Raw genomic sequence first — 19,441 nt, 5'->3', positions numbered from 1 at the left:
GTTTTATTTGTTCTTAATTTACATCCCTGTGTCACGCAGTCCAAAGGCGGTGAATTCACTTCTTTTGCGTTCATGTCGCCAGCAACCGTCCAACTATGAGAGAAGCACACAGTCTGGAGTGGCTAGACTTTTGGATTCACACGTTGGCCGCATTCGGTTGATCCACTTTGTACTTGGAGATGTCATCTCCCGTAGGAGGTGAACATAATGGGAGGCCACAGAACCTGTGCTCCAACATTCAGCGCCCCGCTGAATGTGGGATTGCATAAGAGACTGTTGAATAAACTCCTCTTCACTCAATTAGCGATTCCAAAATCAAGATGTCGTGATTTTCAGACAATATTTTTTCTGGACCCAACGACGGCCGTTCATTCGATCGGAGCGAATAAATGCTGTTTGGGATAAGTACGGCAAAATTGAACCATTATCTTCATGACACATAATCATAATTACATCTAAGGATTGTTTCTGATGCTCGCAGCCAATGGGGATGCCACAAAGAGACATATTGGCAAACCCAATTACTCTGGTCATTACATGTAATTGGGCAGCAGTCATTGATGTATGAATGAGAAGTTATTTAGTGCATTTCTTTTGACTTTACTCCAGGTTATTATTTTTCTTCTTCCTAGACGTAATCAGTAAGTTTCAGAGTAGAACCTTTGTGTTTGAGCCCAGTATTGTAGAAGTTTATTTCACGTCATTGTCCATTCAGCTTTGTCTTCCACTAAAGATCATATGAATTATTGGAGTCTGAAATGCATGTAGCATACAATAATCAACCAATATTCACATGCAGATACGATGGATAAATCAGACGTGTATATACTGTAACTCCAGTATGCTGAGGCAGACCGTAGCAACAGTCATCACTATTTTTATAGCAGCTTTAAAAACAAATTTGCTTTTACAGACAAAGCAAGACAAACTAAGGTAAACCCCGATTAAAAAAAACATGAAAACGAATGATGAAACTTAAAAAAATAAATGCAGTAGGAAGATACATTACATAAAGCTCAGGCAGGTCGTTCCACAGTTCTGAACTAGTGGAGGGACTTCTCTTTGATACCAGAGGAGGCAGTTAGTCGTCAAGTCTCGAAGATAAAAGTGTAAACGTTTTTTGCCCCAGATCAGATTGGTTTGAGAGATGGTTAAAACTTGAAGGAAGCAGAACTGGACAACTTTTCTTTGATTTATGGTGTTGAAGCTGGTTCGGAGTCAAACGGGGATCGTATGATGTCCACATTTCCAAAAGGGGGATACTCTTGCAGAATGTAGGTGAGCGTTGTCGCGTCCCCTCCTCGGGAGTATATGTGTGACATGCGCTTGCATCAGTCTGTGGGAGGGGGCTGAGTGGGCGGTGATGCATTTGAGGAACTAGCATTAGGGTGGAGTAAATTTACGACAGCCTATTGAAAAGGTTGAGACAGAAAACCAAGAAGTTACTTCCACCCCCCCCCCCTCTTTTATTCAACCTCACATTATGTAACATGAGCACAAGGGGTTCTACATGGATGGTTGAATATAAAAGTGCGGTTGTAAAAACATAACTGGTTTATGTTTAACTGTCCCCTCCTGTCACATGCTTGTGGGTGACACAGGCTTCTGCCCCCCCCTGTGTTTAATGTGAGAAAAAGCAGACATCTGTGAAGATGACCCGGGGCTAATATTAGAGCTCTGAATTCCAACAGCATTGACGCAGAAGTCGCCCCGAGCTTGTGCCTCGTTGCCCAAAAGTGAAACGACCTCTGACCTTGTATCGTAAGTATTGAGCGTCACTTTGTCCAGGATGGGAAACCTCGCCTATCGCGAATGAACAGAACGGCTTCCAGCTTCTCATTGCCCCGGTAAACGCCACCGTAAACCAACGGGTGAACTAGAACACGATCCACTGACAACCCGTTAGTACTGCGATGATGAACACGTGTCTTATTTCATTATTTTATTAACATAACTTAAAAAAACAAAACCGCTGACCCGACACTGAAAACAGAAACAACATATTTACATGAAGTGAGAGGATCTCTCGGCTTCTGGCAACGAATCTTACAGTATTAGTACACGGAGAGAAATCACAAGTGACTGCAGTTTTCTAGTGCAACACATTTCAAAGGTTTCAATATATACAGAGATTATTATCTCTGCATTTCCAGAAAAAAAAGACAGAAATGAGAGTTCTTGCCCCCGCACTTCTTTCTGGTTCTCCAACAGTTCCAATTCGAATATACAGTAACTCTTATGTTGGTTTGTTTGACTACATATGAACTTTAATTATAAACTTCAATTTAAGCTAAAGAAAACCAATGGTATCATTTATATATCCCTTAAGGCGATGTTCTTACAGTTGTGGCCTGACTCAATGTTGAGGAAAAAATAAAATAAAACCAAAACAAATTTAAAATAACCGTTGAACTGGACAAATGCATGCTTTCTTTCAAGGCATATATGCTACCTTTTAAACTTGTCTATTTCGTCTGATGTTACCATGGTTACCATTTGGACCCCCACCCCCCATTGATGCATTACCCTTGCAACGAGCGAGGAGTGACAGATGGCGCCACGGTGAAATCGAACCCATCTATACATCAGCATGACGGAGCCGACCCAACCAGAGACACATAATGACCGGCTCCTCGTCCTCGTGCACAGATCCGTGATTGGAATCGATCTGATGGGCTGTGTGGGTCGGTTCGTGGTCGGTGGAATGAGGGACAACACTTCCTGCCAGTTAGCAGATGGGATGAGGACGTGTTGCGCAGCGAGCTTGGGCGGGTGAAGCGTGCCAAGCTCACAGTATCTCGGATCTTCGATCTTTGAGGGGCGGAGTGGTGTGAAGAGGGGAGGGGGGGGGGGGGAGGGCACGCAGCCACGTCTCCAGGGGTTCCGCTTCAGATGTACAGAGAGCCGTCGGCGGGTCCCACATAACCGACCCCTATCAGAAGAACGTCTATCAAAGTCCAAATGCCCAGGCCCCCGAAGCTGAACAGCTTGCCCAGACCTTCTCTCCACTGGCCCAGATAAAACCGGTCGGCCCCGAAACCACCGAGCGTAATGCTGCAGGAAAGACACGGGACAGAGTTAAAGATGCCGTGAGAGCGCACACATCGTGACGTCTAAACTGGTCAGAATAACTGTGGCGATGACGCCAGTGGCAGGTTTACCTGAGTGCTAACGCCGTCGACCACTTGTATCCACCGGTCCAGTTACAAAATAACCGTTTCTGAAAACGTCTTTTGCCTGCAGAGGAAAAACAGATTTAGTGGACACGGACGGTGATCCCGACGTTCGGAACGTTTCCCAGACAAACGCAGAAAAATGACACATCTGTAAATACAAATTAGCACGACTGATAACACATTTTCCTCAAAGGAAGTTACAATAACTGTGGAAAACATTTTAAAACGCTCTACCCCATTATTGTAGGACAGATTGTGGGTTCCTAGACTGTGCAATTGCATACATGATGAGCTCAAGATCCATAATTAAATCAACAGGATTATTTTTAGATCACACTAATTATCACCTAACAGACAGCCTAACCCTGCATAGCAAACGCAAAAGGAATACTTCATCAATTACTCACCGTGAGACACCTTGAATTTGTAAAGAATATTTTATTTTTTTATATATATATATATATATATATATATATATATAGACGTTTTTTAGTTTTCTTTAATCTGCGATCTCCGAGGAGGCACGCAAGAAAAATAACGTTTGCTTCGAAAATTCACGCCGACACACGGTAAGTAATTGAAATACAAATGATTTTGGGAAACCCCAAATGGCAAAAAGAAAAATCATAAAAACCTCAGCAAAAGGGTAATTTTGCCAATCTTAACTGTGCGGAAAAAATCTGTAAACCTCTCCCTTCTCCGAACCGCAAAAATAAGACGCGTCACCCCGCTCAAGGTAAAGCAAGCAAACAGGTCATACAGCGGAGCCTTCGTCATACCTAAACAATGCACATGGTCCAACACGTCACAGGTGGCGTTGTAGCGCTTGCGTGGGCAGGACACCGTCATGCAGTTGGTGGAGTTCGAGCAGCGGTACTGGGACGGGTCCAGCTGCCAGCAGAACTGACAGCTTATGGAAAGAGAGAAGTTGGTGTGCTGCTGTCCCGACTCCCCCTTAAAATTAAAATAAAAAACAGATTCCCAGATTTAACCACAACAGCAGCTTCTCAAAAATCACCAAACAACAACTATATGTCAACAGTGATGTCAGGATTATTGTCAGAGGAAATCTTCAGGGTTTCATGATTATATAGCTACTGAAGTTAGTTTTCACAGCTCTGGCTACTTAAAAATAATGTATGATGGTTATACATAAATAGATGATACAGAACGTTGGGCACAAAGAGAGAGAGCGAGAGCCCCACCCACAGTACAGATTGTAATATGATATTCCTGCAAGATTGTGGAATCAAAGAGTAACCCCTTGTGTACTATCTCCGGCCAAGTTCAAACCGTTTTGTTTTAGCTTATTGCATTAGCTAGCATTTATTTTTACCTTGACTTGGGCATAAAGAGGTGTGACAGACCCTTTGCCGACACACACACACACACACACACACACACACACACACACACACACACACACACACACACACACACACACACACACACACACACACACACACACACACACACACACACACACACACACACACACACACACACACACACACACACACACACACACACACACACACACACACACACACACACACACACACACACACACACACACACACACACACACACACACACACACACACACTTAAACCTGACTTCCCTATTTGTCACACAGACTTTAGATCACTTCCAGTTACATAGATGAGACAAATGCTTCAAGCACAGTTGGACTTCTCGTGTCATGTTTCATTTCCCTTTCAATCAGTGAGCTTAATGAAAGGTGTCTCTGATAGTCAATCTTTTTTTTCGTTTCTTCCTTAGAAACGCAGCATAGACTTATAACAAGATAACCAAACACACTCACTATGCAGTGCACTCCTTTTTTGGTTTTACAGGTGAAGGAAGCTGTTTTCCTGTAGGTGCAGTTGTGTTGGTAATTGCAGTGCATGCAATAAGCTGGCAGGCGACTACACAAACCCCCACTAGGACACGTGGAAGTGTCGCTCTCTTCATCTGCAGGAGACACTGAGAAACAGAAATCAGTCAGTTACAGCAGTTTGTTTTCTTCTTCTTCCATTTCTAATAAGAATAATCAACGTAATGCAACAAAGCTTTGGCTCGAGTTCATTTCATTTGGATCAGTAAAGGGTGCGGCAGTGCACTTGTAAGTGTCTCCCACTGAATATTTGCTAAAAGGGGAGAAAATAAGGCTGTGGGAGGTAAATGACAAACACTCTGCCCTCAAAAAAATGAAAACACCAACAAAGAGTCCTTGAACAGGGTCATTCACTCCAGATTGCTCCATTAAGGCTGCCTGGTGGCCATACAGATTGAAAAGAAAATGCTTCTCACTCTGTTGAAAAGTCATTAACTCTTCCAAGTCTAGACAACATCGGAGCAATATTCCCTCGGATATAGGGTAAGAAAGAAAATAAATGTTTAAATTGAAAGCCTAAAATATGAACATGTATTTGAAAGTCGACCAATTCTTCCAGAATATGCCATTGCTTCACTGGTCTTGTTTGTATGTTAATAATAATAATAATAATAATGCATTTAATTTATATAGCGCTTTTCATAATACTCAAAGACACTTCACATAATCAAAACATCCTAAAAGCTAAAAATAAATAAATAAGAATAGCTAAAATACAGGTAAAACAAATAAAATATGTTATAAGACATTATCACATTCTGGCAACAGCCAGAATACCAAGATGCCCAGATTAATTATATATATATATATATATATATATATATATATATATATATATATATATATATATATATATATATATATTTATTAGTTTATATTTAATTTATATTATGGCTCCCTAACCCCTTCCATAGAAAATGCTGAAGGTCAAGTGCTTGTATGAATAATTGAAAATATCAAATCTTTGTTCAGATACCTACTACTCTCGATTGTGTTCTATTTCTTTGTAAATATGTGCTAAAAAAACCATCCCTTCATGTTTCTATTGCTGAAAAAGAACCGGTCATTCCAGTTTACAGTCAGTATGATTAATGCAGTAATTCTCAAACTGTGGGTTGTGGAGGTTTTACTTGTTGCACAGGTTCCACTTTATTGTTATTATCTTGAGCTATTTTTTTGAAAATATTAGTTATTTTTTGAACAGATACAACTTTAATTGCATTGTTCTAACAAAGTGATTGCCCATTTTATTTGTTTTTGTCTGACGGAGCAATCTGGTTTACTTGAAAGTGATTGCAGTTTTCTTTATTCTATTATTTGAAAAAGCACAGATGGAGTTATTTCAATATAAATTCAGGATGTGGCATTTTGTTAAACTTTTGTTGGGGCATGAACATAGTTCTTCCTCCGAAGTGGGGCATGACAGAACATGTTTGAGAACCTCTGGATTAATGTATGATTAACATATGATATGTTTACCTGAGGCTGCAGCAGGGACCACTGGGCTGGTGATGACGGGGCCATGCTGGGCGTCTCTGGAGTAGGGAGGCTCCTGGCCAACGTGAGGGGAGCTCAGGTACCCTGATAAGCAACCACACAGGAGAGAAGACACAAGTTCGAGCCCCTCATTTGCCATAACGTGGTTCTGAAATACAACGTTTGCTACAATAGATGTTATGTTCAAGTCAGACACGCCAATAATGCATAGTTAATATGTAGATTAGAAGTCTAGTAAATGTATAAAAAATACAGTATTATAAAGTATAAAGACAACAGCACTCTGTAAATCTCCCCTCTATAAATTCTTTAGAAAAGATAGCTCTAAACCAGCATGGATCAGCTGGTCTGATCTCAAAGTTTTATCAGACTGTCATCGCTGCAGCAAAAGAATCCCCAGATGACAAAAGGCTAGCGTGGTGTTCAGACCTAAATGAAGAAATCACTGTAGAAGAATGGCAGAACATATGTCTACAGTGTCAAGTCCAATCAATAAATACAAGGTTCAAGCTTCTCCAGTATAAATGGTTGATGAGAACATACATCTCTCCAGAGTTACTACATCTCATTTACCACCCAATACACCGGATACATGTGCTAAATGTGGGATAAATAAAAGGTAGCTTGGCTCACTGACTCTGGGAATGCACCCTCATTCAAGATTTTTGGAAAGAGATTATTAATATTGTATCTATTTTTATCAACAAACACTTTCCATTATGTCCAAAACGTTGTCTTTTTGGGTGTTTCCCAGCAAACTGTACACTTAACAATAGCAAAAAGATGGTAATATTGTGTCTACTTGAAGCTAAACATAAAATTGCAATGGCTTGGAAATCTGTTCACAGACCGAGCAAAGTCCCTCTATCCGGGATTGGATAGAGGGACTGCTACAGTGCCTTGTCCTAGAGAAACTTACATATGTAGTGTAGAGTCGTAATGTTTTTTTATATATACTTGCACATGTAAATAGGAAAGTCCATGTTTTAAATTAATTCATAAGAAAGATATGATAATCAATAAGGGATATTATGAAGAATATTCTGAGGAATGTGTTAGGGAAACATGGGAGAGAAGTCACTGTCACTGTATAAGTATGTTGCTGTATACGTGTAATCACTGAATAAGTATTATTGTAACTGTATGCTGATTGTTTTATGGTTATCATAACTATAAAGATGACTCAGGTATGAATGGGATGTATTGATCCAAGGAGGCGTAGTCAAAGTAGTGGTCTCCCTAAGAGACCGGAAGATAGGCATTTATTTTGAAGGAGCCCATCTTACTGTTTAGGACTAAAGGGGAAGAGATAAGGGAAGTAGCATTGTGGTTTATTGCTTAGAGAAGTCTGCCTCTTTGTACTGATAGGCAAATAGCATGCTGTGTAGTTGAGGTATAAGCATGCATACCTGATACTAACCAATGGAGAAGCTTTATGCTCAGTGTATGGATTGTATTTAACCTTTCAGAACTCTGTAAGGCATTTGTCTTCTCACGTGAAGGCGGTAGACAGTTAACTATTTTAACAGATTTTTATTCATATAAATCGTTGTTATAGCCTGTGGACCCAACGACACGTGAGCGCGCCCGGCTGGGACAGAAATATATGCTTATGATCCTTATTCTTTTATTAAATACTTTATATTTTAAATTACTGGTCTCAGGACATCTTTCAAAGCGCGGGAAGCTCAGAATTTCGGTTGAACTTAACAGTAGTCAAAGGGAAATATTACCTATTTGCAAAGATTTGGAGCTCATTTATGGAGTTTTTGGAGGGGGAAGATTTTGTTGTAACCCTATATAGTCTATCGTTTGTCACATCAGGGAATGTGAGAGCATTCTATTTGTGGGGTCCAATATGTATCTAACGTTATATGTGCATGTACATATCCGTCACCCTCTACTGTTATCTTTTATTTATTTATTTTGTTTCTGCTGAGAAAGTCAGTAATGCCGAACAACAAATCATGCCACTGATATCTATATTTGAAATACCTTATATATGTACTTGTTGATGTGCCTTGTCTAGTCTTGTCTTGTGTTCGTGTGTAAAGTGAAAAAACTATTAAAAAACATTTGTCAAAAAAAAATAAAAAATACAATATTAGCTGGATTTTTACATCTAAACCGAGCTAGCTGACGTTCCTGTGCTTCACAGTTACTGTACCGAGGCAGTGAACGCTCACAGTTCTTGCACATTTGCAGAAGCAGTCAACTGCTAGCTCTCTTTAAGTGTGCATTAAAAAATACACAATAAACCAAAGAGTATGTTGAGTCAGTCAAACAAATGTTCAATTAACGCAACTCGTCGCATCCTGTGTTTGCTAGCTGGCTAGTTCCACTAACGTTAGCTCGCTGGCTAACGTTAACCAGCTAACTGGGTGGGAGGAAGCTAACGTGCGTACAAATGTAAGCCAGCCGCGTGCCCCCGGTACACCCTACCGTTAACGCATTGGAAGACCAGGTCCATGAACAGAACGCAAACAATTCCGTAGGTTTTGAAGCAGCGACCCCGGTCGGGTCTCCATTTCTGACAGATGGTGGCCATTGTTGCAGCAGAGCTAACCAAGGCTGCATTCAGGGTCATGTAGGAATTGCGACCGTCAGCGTTCCTTTGCCAGACGGAGGCAAGCGGTAAGTGGACACCAATTGCTCATACACTAATTACGTTTCTTCATACATTCATGTAGCCTCGATGCAAAGTGGGATTTTGAAGTGTTCTCATCTACAGTCAAGGGCTTTGAGTGTAGACTTTTCCACAAAACAATAAATATCAATATCTCTACAGAAATCTTGAGAATAATAACTGCGTTGTTGTGACTCAAATGTAATTGTTTACCCCCCATTCATTATCTCTCTGCTTAATATCGTTCACCGAAGCACAATCACAGTTAGTGGCATCAAAGTTCATGTTACAAAATGTGTTAATAAGGTATGCATTGTTTAAAAGCAGTGTGAAAAGACTGTACTGAAAGATTTATGGAAAAAGAGTTGTTTGCTATGCCATGTTTCCCACGTACGTGAACGCAGCGCAACTTGCAGTAAAACTTCCTTCCACCCACAAAACCCCTGCGATCCATTAATTATGAAACTGCTAACCTTTTATTAACGTTTTCCCCGCGGCGATGTCACGTTTAATTTGGGTTCGTACGGTCTGGTGTCTGCAGACGACACTAAACTACGGTCCTCTCATAAAGCACCAACGTGGTGCTCCCGATTTGATCTCGTCATAATGCTGGAGAAGCAACACCATTGACGTTTGTATTGCCCTTGTTGACAACCGCAACAACCAATGCTCTTCCCAGAAAACTACTGGCTAAAAAAAAAAAATGAATACAATAAAAACACATGTTCAGTTTCACGTTACTTCTTTCAAATGAGTAAACCAATCAAGCTCGGTTGCGTGTTTCGATTCATTTTTATTTCTGAGGTTCACCTTTGGAAGAAAACAATCTGTGCCAAATTCACCTTCATGATCACAATATTTCCTTAACGATTATCAACTAACTTCAGACTTCATTTAATACCCACACCACGTAAACAAACTTGTCTCTTTCTTCTTCTTTTTTTAAACCCCTTCACACATGATCCCTTTCAGCTCATCCGTTTCCCCGTCTGTGATTTCCGCTCTCCACTTCCACTGTACCGGCTCTTTCACGCCGCCATCGCGTCTGTGATCTTGAGGTGTTTCCGACGTGACGCGGCCCGTCCTCCTCGGTGCCGATCAGAACTCCTCCTCTGCGTTGGGACAGCGGCTTTGTTTGAGCAGGCTCAGGCGAGCCAGCACCTCGGCCGCAGACAGCTCTCCGTGGACTTTGTTGTCCCGCGTGCGCACGTTGACGCCGCCCGTCGTCCTCTCCTTCTCCCCGACCACTGCGGAGACACGGGAAGACACCGACAACTCAGTCCCCACGACCGGCCCTCAACAACTGATGCTGGGTGGTCATTGCATGGGGGTCCAATCAGTATTATAGCCAGCCAATTACGACTCTTATTTGGACTCATTGTTATTCTAAAGGTGAGAACACAGTGAAGAAGGTCCGTAGCAGCATCATACACATCATGCAGTTTATTTTTTTTAAACATTTAATTTGTGTTTGGCGTCTCGGAACACAATAAATAAAAATCTACTGTTGTTACTGCGGATGGATTTTAAAAGTCTGCACCGAACAATTTTTGGAATTAACTATTTTATCAAATCTGCTTTTAGTTTTCATCACTTTGTTGCGTCTTGGAAAATGTAAAATGGACTAACGCATGCAAATTGATTGGTACATCATGGACCCTTTTACATCTACCATTTGTTGGACCATGTATGCTTCCTTTCTGGTGGCGTCTCCTAGTAACTACAAATAAAAAATGCTCTTGAATCAGAGTTCGGACGGTGCTGCCAGATGTTACTCGACCAGCAAATATTCTCACCAAGAATGAAGTTATATTGGGCCAACTGAGCGTTACGGATTTTCTTGTTGAGAAGACAGCTGGAGTCGAGGTCAGCGTCTGCCATGAAACCAGCTTCCGTAAACTGCTTACACACCTGAAAAAGTGAGCACAGAATCAGTGTCTGCACTTAAATGTGGTCAGGATGTGGAGGTGGAAGACGTACCCTCTTGGCGTAATCCTCACAGGACGGGTTGACGGGCACCAGCATCACCTGACGGGGAGAGAGCCATAGAGGCCTGTAGGGAAGGCCGGACAGACTATTAATGAAACCATCTTCACAGCGATATACTGGTGTTAAGAGCTTTACCGCCTACATCTCAACCTCACAAAAAAGGAACTACTGATGGAAAATCTTTCTGCTATGTGGACGCTGAAAGGAGAGGGCACAAGTCGTAAGCAGTGGGCAATTCTATTCTTGTTTCCTTTTTTTTTTTATCATCCAATACAATTTTTTTTTGTAAATTGAAGCTCTCAAATGTAAGAGCCACCAGGGAGCACGTCACCATTTCCCTGCGTAGTTCTCCGTGAGAATGGCGATCATCCTCTCCACGGAGCCCAAGATGGCGCGGTGGATGATGACCGGTCGGGCTTTGTCATCCCCGTCCTTCCTGTAAGACATTGCATCAAAGGGAGTGCATGATGGGGTGTGCGCAAGGATGAGCGCAAACCAGACGTATTCTTGGCCTTTCATGTTTATTGCTGTATCATTTGTCTTTTAATTCAAATTAATTCCTATTGGCTTCCAGCTCCAAGTCTGACTGTCTGCAACTTACGTATCAATATATATCCATCCTTCCACTGATCTACCGCTCTTCCTCCCTTTCCGTTTGTAATCCTGTTTGTAATTCCGTTTGCAATTGCTGTACAGGAGGTGCCTATGCTGGCTTTACAAATGCAGGTTCAAATTTATACGCAACCCTTCCACTGTTAAAGAAATAAATAACTAAACAAGCCGAGACGTGTGACTCAGGAGGGGATTAACATGTAAACCCTTGGTGCAGCAGAGCTCACGGACTCAGCACTGTGTCAATGTCTTCATTAGCTGACTCACCCCATAAAGGTCAGGTCGAAGCGGACGGGCAGCTGGAAGTCCAGCTGAATGGTCGCGCACTGGTGGTAGCGTCCGATTGCATCTTTGATCTTGATGTCGATCTGCGACGGCACAGAAAGTAACGCAGGACATAAAAGACCTCGTGGAGCTTTTTATTATTATTATTAAGTGTTTGGCAGGAGAAATCTCAAATGTTCTGACCTTGGGTCCGTAAAAAGCCCCGTCTCCAGCGTTGAGTTTCCATGGCTCCCCGAACTCGACCAGGCTGTTCTCCAGTTGCTGTCAAACACGATGCACAGTTAACGCGTCGACGAGTTCATCCCGCGCTCCGCCGGACGCAGTTCCACATTTGCATTACAAGCGATGCCCTTGGTCAACTCACGACTGCGAAATGTCTTTCAATGAAAACGCACCACCTACAGAAACGAGAGGCTCTTCACAGTGACTCACAGATGTGATGTTACTACTGCTGCTGCTGGAGCCTCGTTCTTTTCTCCTCCCGCTAAACGCCCACTCAGCCACGCAACTGTTTTGTCGGCTGTTTCGATCAAGTGAAAATTACAAAGCAGACACCTCCGAGATCAGAGCATCGCTAACGGCCCTTTCAACAATTCAGAGTTCAGGGGCTGGTTGAGAGGGAGAAACAGGCCTACGATAAATTTTAAAAGTCCAGCCAGATATTACCGAAATGTATTCATGAGGGACGTGAGCTGCCAAACCATTTTGCAGGCATTTTCTACATGCTGGTAAGGGAAGGGAGGGGGGCGTACGTGACGATTCAGTTCTTTGTTAATAGTCATTAGAAGTCCAATTTCTTTGACACAAAAAAGGAAAGGAAATAGCTTTTCATGGTTTTCGTCCAATTATAAAAAGATTCCCATTCCCCTAGATTGCCAATAAGAGAACAATGGGGCTCTTTAACTGAGACAACGTCCCCTATGACCGCCGGTAGTATCAAACACAGCAGCGAAACAACTCTTTCACTGTGCCAAGTCATAGTCAACATTGTTACGCCCCTGCTTTTCATATATGCGGGTCACCAGAGCAGTGTCTCGTACCTGGAAGACAAGGTCACATCTTCTGTCGAGGATTTACCAGCAAATCATATCCGACGCAGGATGTTTTTTATTTTTGTACCTTCTCCGCCAGGTTCCACACAGCGATGTCGCCCAGATACTTCTCCGGACGAGTGGAGAGGTGGAGCTGGAAGGAGAACCCGAACACATCGTAGACACAGCGGAGGAAGTCCAGGCAGCCCTTCATCTCTGACTCGATCTGCAGAAGAAAAAGGGAAAAATGGATGACTCAGAATTTAGGAAATTACTCAGAATAAATGGTTGATTGTTTTCAGAAAACTGGTTTTCCCCATGTCCAAAGACATAAAAGAAAATGAACTGGAAAAAAAGCTGAAGACTACTGATGTGGTCACCTGGTCCATCGTGCAGAAAATGTGAGCGTCGTCCTGCTGGAAACGCCGCACTCTGGTCAGCCCGGTCAGCGTCCCCGACAGCTCGTTTCTGTGGAGGACCCCGAAATCTGCCAGTCTCAAGGGAAGCTCCCTCCACGAGCGAGGCCTGTGGCCGAACATCAGACTGCGAGGGAGAGCAGTGGGCAGCCAAACGACACGAGCACGTGCATTACATAACGATTGAATTTGCAACACTTTGGGGATAGCGTGAGGGATCCGAGCCTACCAGTGCCCGGGGCAGTTCATGGGCTTGAGCGCGAAGACGTCGTCTTCCACGGGGAAGGAGAAGATGTTCTCGCTGTAGTGTTGCCAGTGGCCGGATGTCTCCCACAGTTTGCTGTTGTAGATGTTGGGGGAGGCCACTTCCTGAAAGCCTCTCCTCCAGTACTCGTCCTAGAAAACAAAACGCAAAAGACACAAGACCACGTCAACGAGCTCCAGCAGCCAGCTGTACTGCACAAGCTGACAGGAAGGAGCTCAGAGATACCGCGCAGTACGATTTAGCATTGAGAGATACCAAACTTGAACGTCATGTCCCAAGTAAAATGTTCTCAAAAACATTTTTCACAGTATGTGGGTTTTTTTACACCGCGATAACAGACTGAAGTGACACGATAATGATCTTGCACCGCTTATGTGCAATGTATGCGAGGCGCTCCTTGGCTCGGTCTGCTGTGTCGGTGTGTGTGTGTGTGAGTGTGTGTGTGTGTGAAAGTCTTCCAAGATGTCAACACGTCCTTGGGAGATGTCACAGGAGACCGGTCCTTCGTGCGGTCACACTAAGACTTCAGACAAGTCTGCTCTTAACAGGGAGAACTTCTGCCCACTCGAGGTGTCGTTCAACCTAATTAACCAAAATATGGAAAACTATTTCAAATTCACCGCCCCTAAGGCCAATCGAGACACCTTTGAGAGGACGACGCATGTTGCCGACAGGCTACTCAGAAACACAATTATTGAAGTTTTTTTTTTATTCCATCTTTTGGTTCAGACACTTCTGACTTCTGTGGAAACGCTTGAGACGTGACGGACCCGAGCTCCTCTCGTCCTCCGAGCAGAGTTTGAACCGACTGAGCTGAACTGAAATATTCAGGTCACCGTTCCACTCCACAGCTCGTCACCGTGCTCCTTGGAGATCGCACATCTGCATGTTAATGAGCTGGCAATCAACACTCTACAAGTACACTGGAAGTGGAGAGAGTAGCTTGAGAGTGGATGAAAGTTCTTTGGTTTTTTTTCCAGCGTCTCTGCTGCATTTTCTTTTTTAAAGCACAATTTCAACGCTCATAGTTTGTTGCACTTTGCTTTCAAATAAATTGGTTTTCAGTGATCTTGCCAGAACGTCATTATATTATATATTATATATAATAATAATAAAAATAAGCCTGTGTTGTGTGGTCACATAAATATGACAAAAATTAGACGAAATAAAATAAAAATAAATAAATGTATATTTAAAAATAGTCCAAAATACAGTTATCAAAGTCTTCACCTCAAAATCTAGAGGCGCACTTGCTCATTTTGTCTTTAGTAATGATAGGATAATAGATGCAAATATTGTGCCGATTCTAGGTTACAGTGAAGATTTGACATTTAAAAAAGAAAAGCCAACAACAGACTGACAAAAGAAGACTGCAGCGTGAGAAAGAGGCTCCGCTCCTACCCTGAGGAACTCGGTGAGTGTGTTGTAGATGTGGGCTCCGCGCGGCAGGAAGAAACAACTGCCGGGGCTGAGGTCGTGGAAGAAGAACAGCTCCTGATCCTGCAAAGCAGATAATAGACTTTTTTTAATAATGACTTCACATATATTGTAGGTACAACCAGCAAGAGGCCCAGCAGGGAGTTCTCCAATCATCACATGGCGGGACCGTCTATCAGTGACCGGGCGCCCGAGAAAGAAGAAAGAAATGTAAAATGTTCAATGTGGAGGAAAAAACTGAGAGATGGGTTTGGAAGCTGCGTCTTATTAATTTCCCACTAGTGTACATTAGCAGAGGCCCTGTGATTTATGTACCTTCCTTGCGATGGTAAACTGTATTCATTTTTAAAAACAGCATTGATACAAGTACACAGAACACCAGCCCTCCTCTCCCCTCACCTCTCTGTCCGTCAGGAATCACATCAGCCATTCACAGCACAAAGCCAACAGAGTAAATACTATAATTATGATACTCAAATCTTTTTTTTGGAACGCACTGGTTCTGCTTAAAACGAACCTGACCAGGACCGGGCTAGTCTCCATGGCAACGTAGGTCGGACTTACCTAAAAATGGGTTTAATAGTAATCTTGCTGAAGTAATCTTTCACACCAGGTTTTTGTCTTCATGTCAAAACTGGTGAGTTATAACATTGTTATGCAATCATTGATCATAAACATGATTATCTTACTTACTACAACTGGCGGTTCAAAATGCAGCGGCTTCATGATGCACTATTCAAATGATAAAGAGTGGCCTTGGGATCATGCCACAGAGCACCATCTTTAAAACAACATGTCACTTTCGTCACCTGCCGTTGGACCGGCTTCAACAAGGGGGGGGGGGGGGGGGGCGGGGTTGTAAAATGAGGTGCTGCCGTCTGCGTCGCCCATGCTGGGGAAGCAGCTGGGGCGCTCCGATGACTCACGGCGGTCTCAAGATTGTGAAGACACGCAGCGCCCTCGGCTGGTACGAAGCAGCAACGGACGACTTAAAGCAGAAACGACATGGGTTTCATGTTCAAAAGTGTACAAAAAATAATAAATCTCTGAGGCACATTGTAAAGGATGATTTCACGTTTCCTAACCCTTTGCGTGACGTTGGATTTTGTTTGTATGTTGTTTGCCTGGATACTGTGATCCAGGGTTCTTTTCTGGTGGGTTTTGCCACATTCATACAAAAACCCACAAGCTCTGGAGACTCTCCCTCAAAAAGGAGATGAGTCAGCCATCATGTTATGCACAATTACCAAATCCACTTGTACTGGGTTTCAGGGGCCTCGGGGGGCCAGCTGGGTTTGGCTTGAACCCGACGGTGACTCACTTTGCCGATCTTGCGATGGTCTCTGCTCTTGGCCTCCTCCTGAAAACGCTCCCACTCCTTCAGCATCTTGGCGTCGGGGAAGGAAATCCCATAGATCCTCTGCAGAGTCTCCATGTCGGAGCGGCCCTCCCAGTAGGTGGAGGAGTTCTGATGGCGGAGGAAGAGAGAAGACATGTTAACAAGACTGGGAAATCCAGTGATAGTGATCCAAATTAAATAATATTTCATCATGATCTGAGAACTGGACTTTGCACATACCTTGTAGATCTTCATGGCCTTGATCTTGCCAGTGTGCCTGACATGGGGACCTCTGCACAAGTCGATCAAGGGCCCGCATCTAACCAGGATTCATACAATTAAACAAATGTTCACTTCAAGGACCCAAGTAGAACTCAAGCGTCCTCTAGAAATAATATTGCATTGAAAAGAAAAGGACCAAATTAATATTGAATTCTTCTTTCTCACCTGTAGACTGTCGTGGTGGGGGTGCTGACTTTCTCATTCAGAATGCGGCACTTGAACTTGTTGTACTGTAAAGATGCAACAATAACTACACAACTGTAGAAACTCCACCATGCGAGTTTATGGGTTTTTTTCTCATTTATTTTTGTTTTTCAAGCAGGTCGCTCACCTTGAACATCTTCAACAGGGTCTGCTTGCTGATTTCCAGCCTCTCAAAGGGCTGTTTGTCCTTCACCACGGCCTTACAGAGAGCCTCCAGGTCCCCGAACTCCGTGCTGGACACCCCCCTGGAAACAGCACACAGGTTGAGCGAATACAAGCGCTCACAGTCAGTGTTGCTGCCATGTTTCTGCAACTACCCGACATCCAGTGTTTCCAGCTTATTGCGTTTAAGGAAAACACAACACTCAACACAGGACAATTGGTTTGAAAGCAGTGAGGTTCACGATTAAGATAGGACGTATTCGGAAGGCACAACATGTTTTTAGACTAGAAAAATACTTCTGTCCATCCAGGAACATGTCGTAGTAGAAGCCGTTCTCAATGGGGGGTCCGTAACACAAACAGCCGCCATAGAAGTTCTCCATGGCCTCCCCGAGGATGTGAGCACTGGAGTGCCAGTACACCTATAGGACACAAGATGAAGATGTCAAATTAAAGCAGGTGGGGTTGCATCATCTATTGATCAAATTTAACCCCCCCAAAAAAAGTACTCACAGCCTGAGCATCCTCGTGGTCAAAGCGCAAAATCTCAAGAGAGCAGTCCCGCTCCAGAGGTCTGTCCAGGTCCCAGAGCTCCCCGTTCACCCGAGAGATCACCGCGTTGTCGGCCAGACCCTGGCTGACAGATCGAGACTGGTTATAGTCTCAGACATGCCGCGTTGTTGAGTGTGTGTGTGTGTGTGTGTGTGTGTGTGTGTGTGTGTGTCAGCGCCACCCACCTGATGTCACAAGCCAACTGGTAGGGCGTGGTGACCCACGCCTTGCCCGCCACCGTGCGTCCGTCCGGCAGCTCCACGGCGACGGGCTCGCTGGCCGCGGCTCTCTTCGCCAGCAGCGCGTCGCTCTCCCGCTTCAGCTCCTCGTAGAGGCCGAGGCGCTCTGCGACGTATCCGGGCAGCGAGCTCTGCTGCAGCGGAAAAACAGAACGGGGGAAGAAACCAAAATGGAAATCAGCAAGACGTCAGTTTGCTCGAAGTTGATGGACAATGTTTTTTTTTCTCATGTTGAATTGGTAATGTGAGGATGTTGGCCGTGTTGTCTGCAGACAATTGTTTTTGTTTTTGTTGCCGTCTACATTCCTTATGATGCAAAACATGTTTAAATCCACGACAGGAATTCCTTACTGTTTATGTTTTGCTTGTCACGTGTTCGTTGTGTTACAAATGGGCTACAAATGTCTTTCGCTGTGTATCCCTATGTTGCATAATGACAATACATGAATCCTTTAAATGATTCCTTTGTTTGTGGTTGTAGTACAGGTCACACCTCTTTCCCAGCTCCGTTTCCCTGTCCCTTCTCCTGCTTCTTCTCCTTCTTGTTCTGGTTCTTGTCTCCTGGTTTGGTATCCGGGTTTGCCACCTGCACCTGTCCACGAAGCACAGAGCGGTCCTCACACAATGAGCACGCTTTTTGCTTCGAGTCTTATTAGCAGCCAGTTTATAATGTAAATTAAACATGTCCAGTATTGAAAGACAAAGACGCACGCGCACGCACACGCACGCGCGCACACACACACACACACACACACAGCCATAGAGAGCTATTTTTGGAAACGGGGTGGTGGTGTTTAGCTTCTCTGGACCGAGGCCCAGTGGGAGCAGCACCGCCGTTACAACGACTCACCCCCTCGTCATATTACTCATGTTAACTGGGACAACACGAGCCGTCGCAGTCTCTATTACCTTTTTATGAGCTCTGCCGTCCGTCTGCTGCTCTCCGCCGGTGTTGTTGTTGCTCTGCTGCGGAGCCTTGCCACACTTCACCGGTCGCTTCTCGCCCCGCGCCTCCTCCTCCAGCTCTGCCCGCAGACCCCTCCGGAGGTGCAGCAGCCGGTACTTGAGCTTCTCGTTCTCGGTCCGCAGGCTCTCCAGCACCGGGGAGACCCCCGCAGCAACGCCGACGACGGCATCCACGCCCCGGCTCAAGCTGTCACTGAGGGTGGAGATTTCCCCGGAGAGGAGCCGAATTTGCTCCTCCTGGGCGGTCAAGCGTGCGGCCAGGCACTTCGCCATCTTTAAATGTCGAGTTACAATGACAGCTCACTTCCGGCGAGTGTATATATATATATGACTACATCATGTAAAAATCATTGAAGCAAAAATCATTGAAGCAAACAATATAAACAATATCTGATATATAAAACATAGCAAGCATAATAAATATTACACATTAACAAAAAAAGTTAACCTATTTATATGTGTATAT

At 43.8% G+C, this 19,441-nt stretch overlaps 2 protein-coding genes across 3 annotated transcripts; both read right to left on the bottom strand.

Annotated features, from left to right (window-relative positions):
* Positions 1 to 1,927: 1,927 nt before the first annotated feature.
* On the bottom strand, positions 1,928 to 9,193 carry tm2d3 (TM2 domain containing 3). Its single transcript, XM_034526954.1, has 6 exons — positions 9,013 to 9,193; positions 6,553 to 6,654; positions 5,002 to 5,162; positions 3,956 to 4,130; positions 3,162 to 3,237; positions 1,928 to 3,054 (listed from the first exon to the last, which is right to left on the bottom strand). Exons 1-6 carry the CDS (start codon positions 9,155 to 9,157, stop codon positions 2,889 to 2,891), a joined length of 825 nt encoding a protein of 274 aa, XP_034382845.1. The 5' UTR covers positions 9,158 to 9,193; the 3' UTR covers positions 1,928 to 2,888.
* Positions 9,194 to 9,969: 776 nt separating this feature from the next.
* Positions 9,970 to 19,263, bottom strand: tars3 (threonyl-tRNA synthetase 3). Of its 2 annotated transcripts, none has more exons than XM_034526932.1 (19): positions 18,919 to 19,263; positions 18,503 to 18,601; positions 17,956 to 18,143; positions 17,732 to 17,855; positions 17,516 to 17,640; positions 17,184 to 17,301; positions 17,018 to 17,082; positions 16,811 to 16,889; positions 16,553 to 16,699; positions 15,196 to 15,294; positions 13,759 to 13,925; positions 13,494 to 13,656; positions 13,202 to 13,339; positions 12,266 to 12,343; positions 12,065 to 12,165; positions 11,517 to 11,621; positions 11,177 to 11,249; positions 10,993 to 11,107; positions 9,970 to 10,443 (listed from the first exon to the last, which is right to left on the bottom strand). In XM_034526932.1, the coding sequence occupies exons 1-19, from the start codon at positions 19,246 to 19,248 to the stop codon at positions 10,295 to 10,297; spliced, it is 2,463 nt and encodes an 820-aa protein (XP_034382823.1). In that variant the 5' UTR covers positions 19,249 to 19,263; the 3' UTR covers positions 9,970 to 10,294. The 2 variants fall into 2 exon arrangements, with proteins under 2 accessions (XP_034382823.1, XP_034382831.1); XM_034526940.1 differs by having other exon boundaries at positions 9,972 to 10,443; positions 17,956 to 18,140; positions 18,919 to 19,248.
* Positions 19,264 to 19,441: the final 178 nt, after the last annotated feature.

Source organism: Cyclopterus lumpus, chromosome 3, assembly GCF_009769545.1.
Source record: "Cyclopterus lumpus isolate fCycLum1 chromosome 3, fCycLum1.pri, whole genome shotgun sequence".
Lineage (NCBI taxonomy): Eukaryota > Metazoa > Chordata > Actinopteri > Perciformes > Cyclopteridae > Cyclopterus > Cyclopterus lumpus.
The sequence above is the reverse complement of the archived record's forward strand: the minus strand, read 5'-3'. Positions and strand labels throughout refer to the sequence as shown.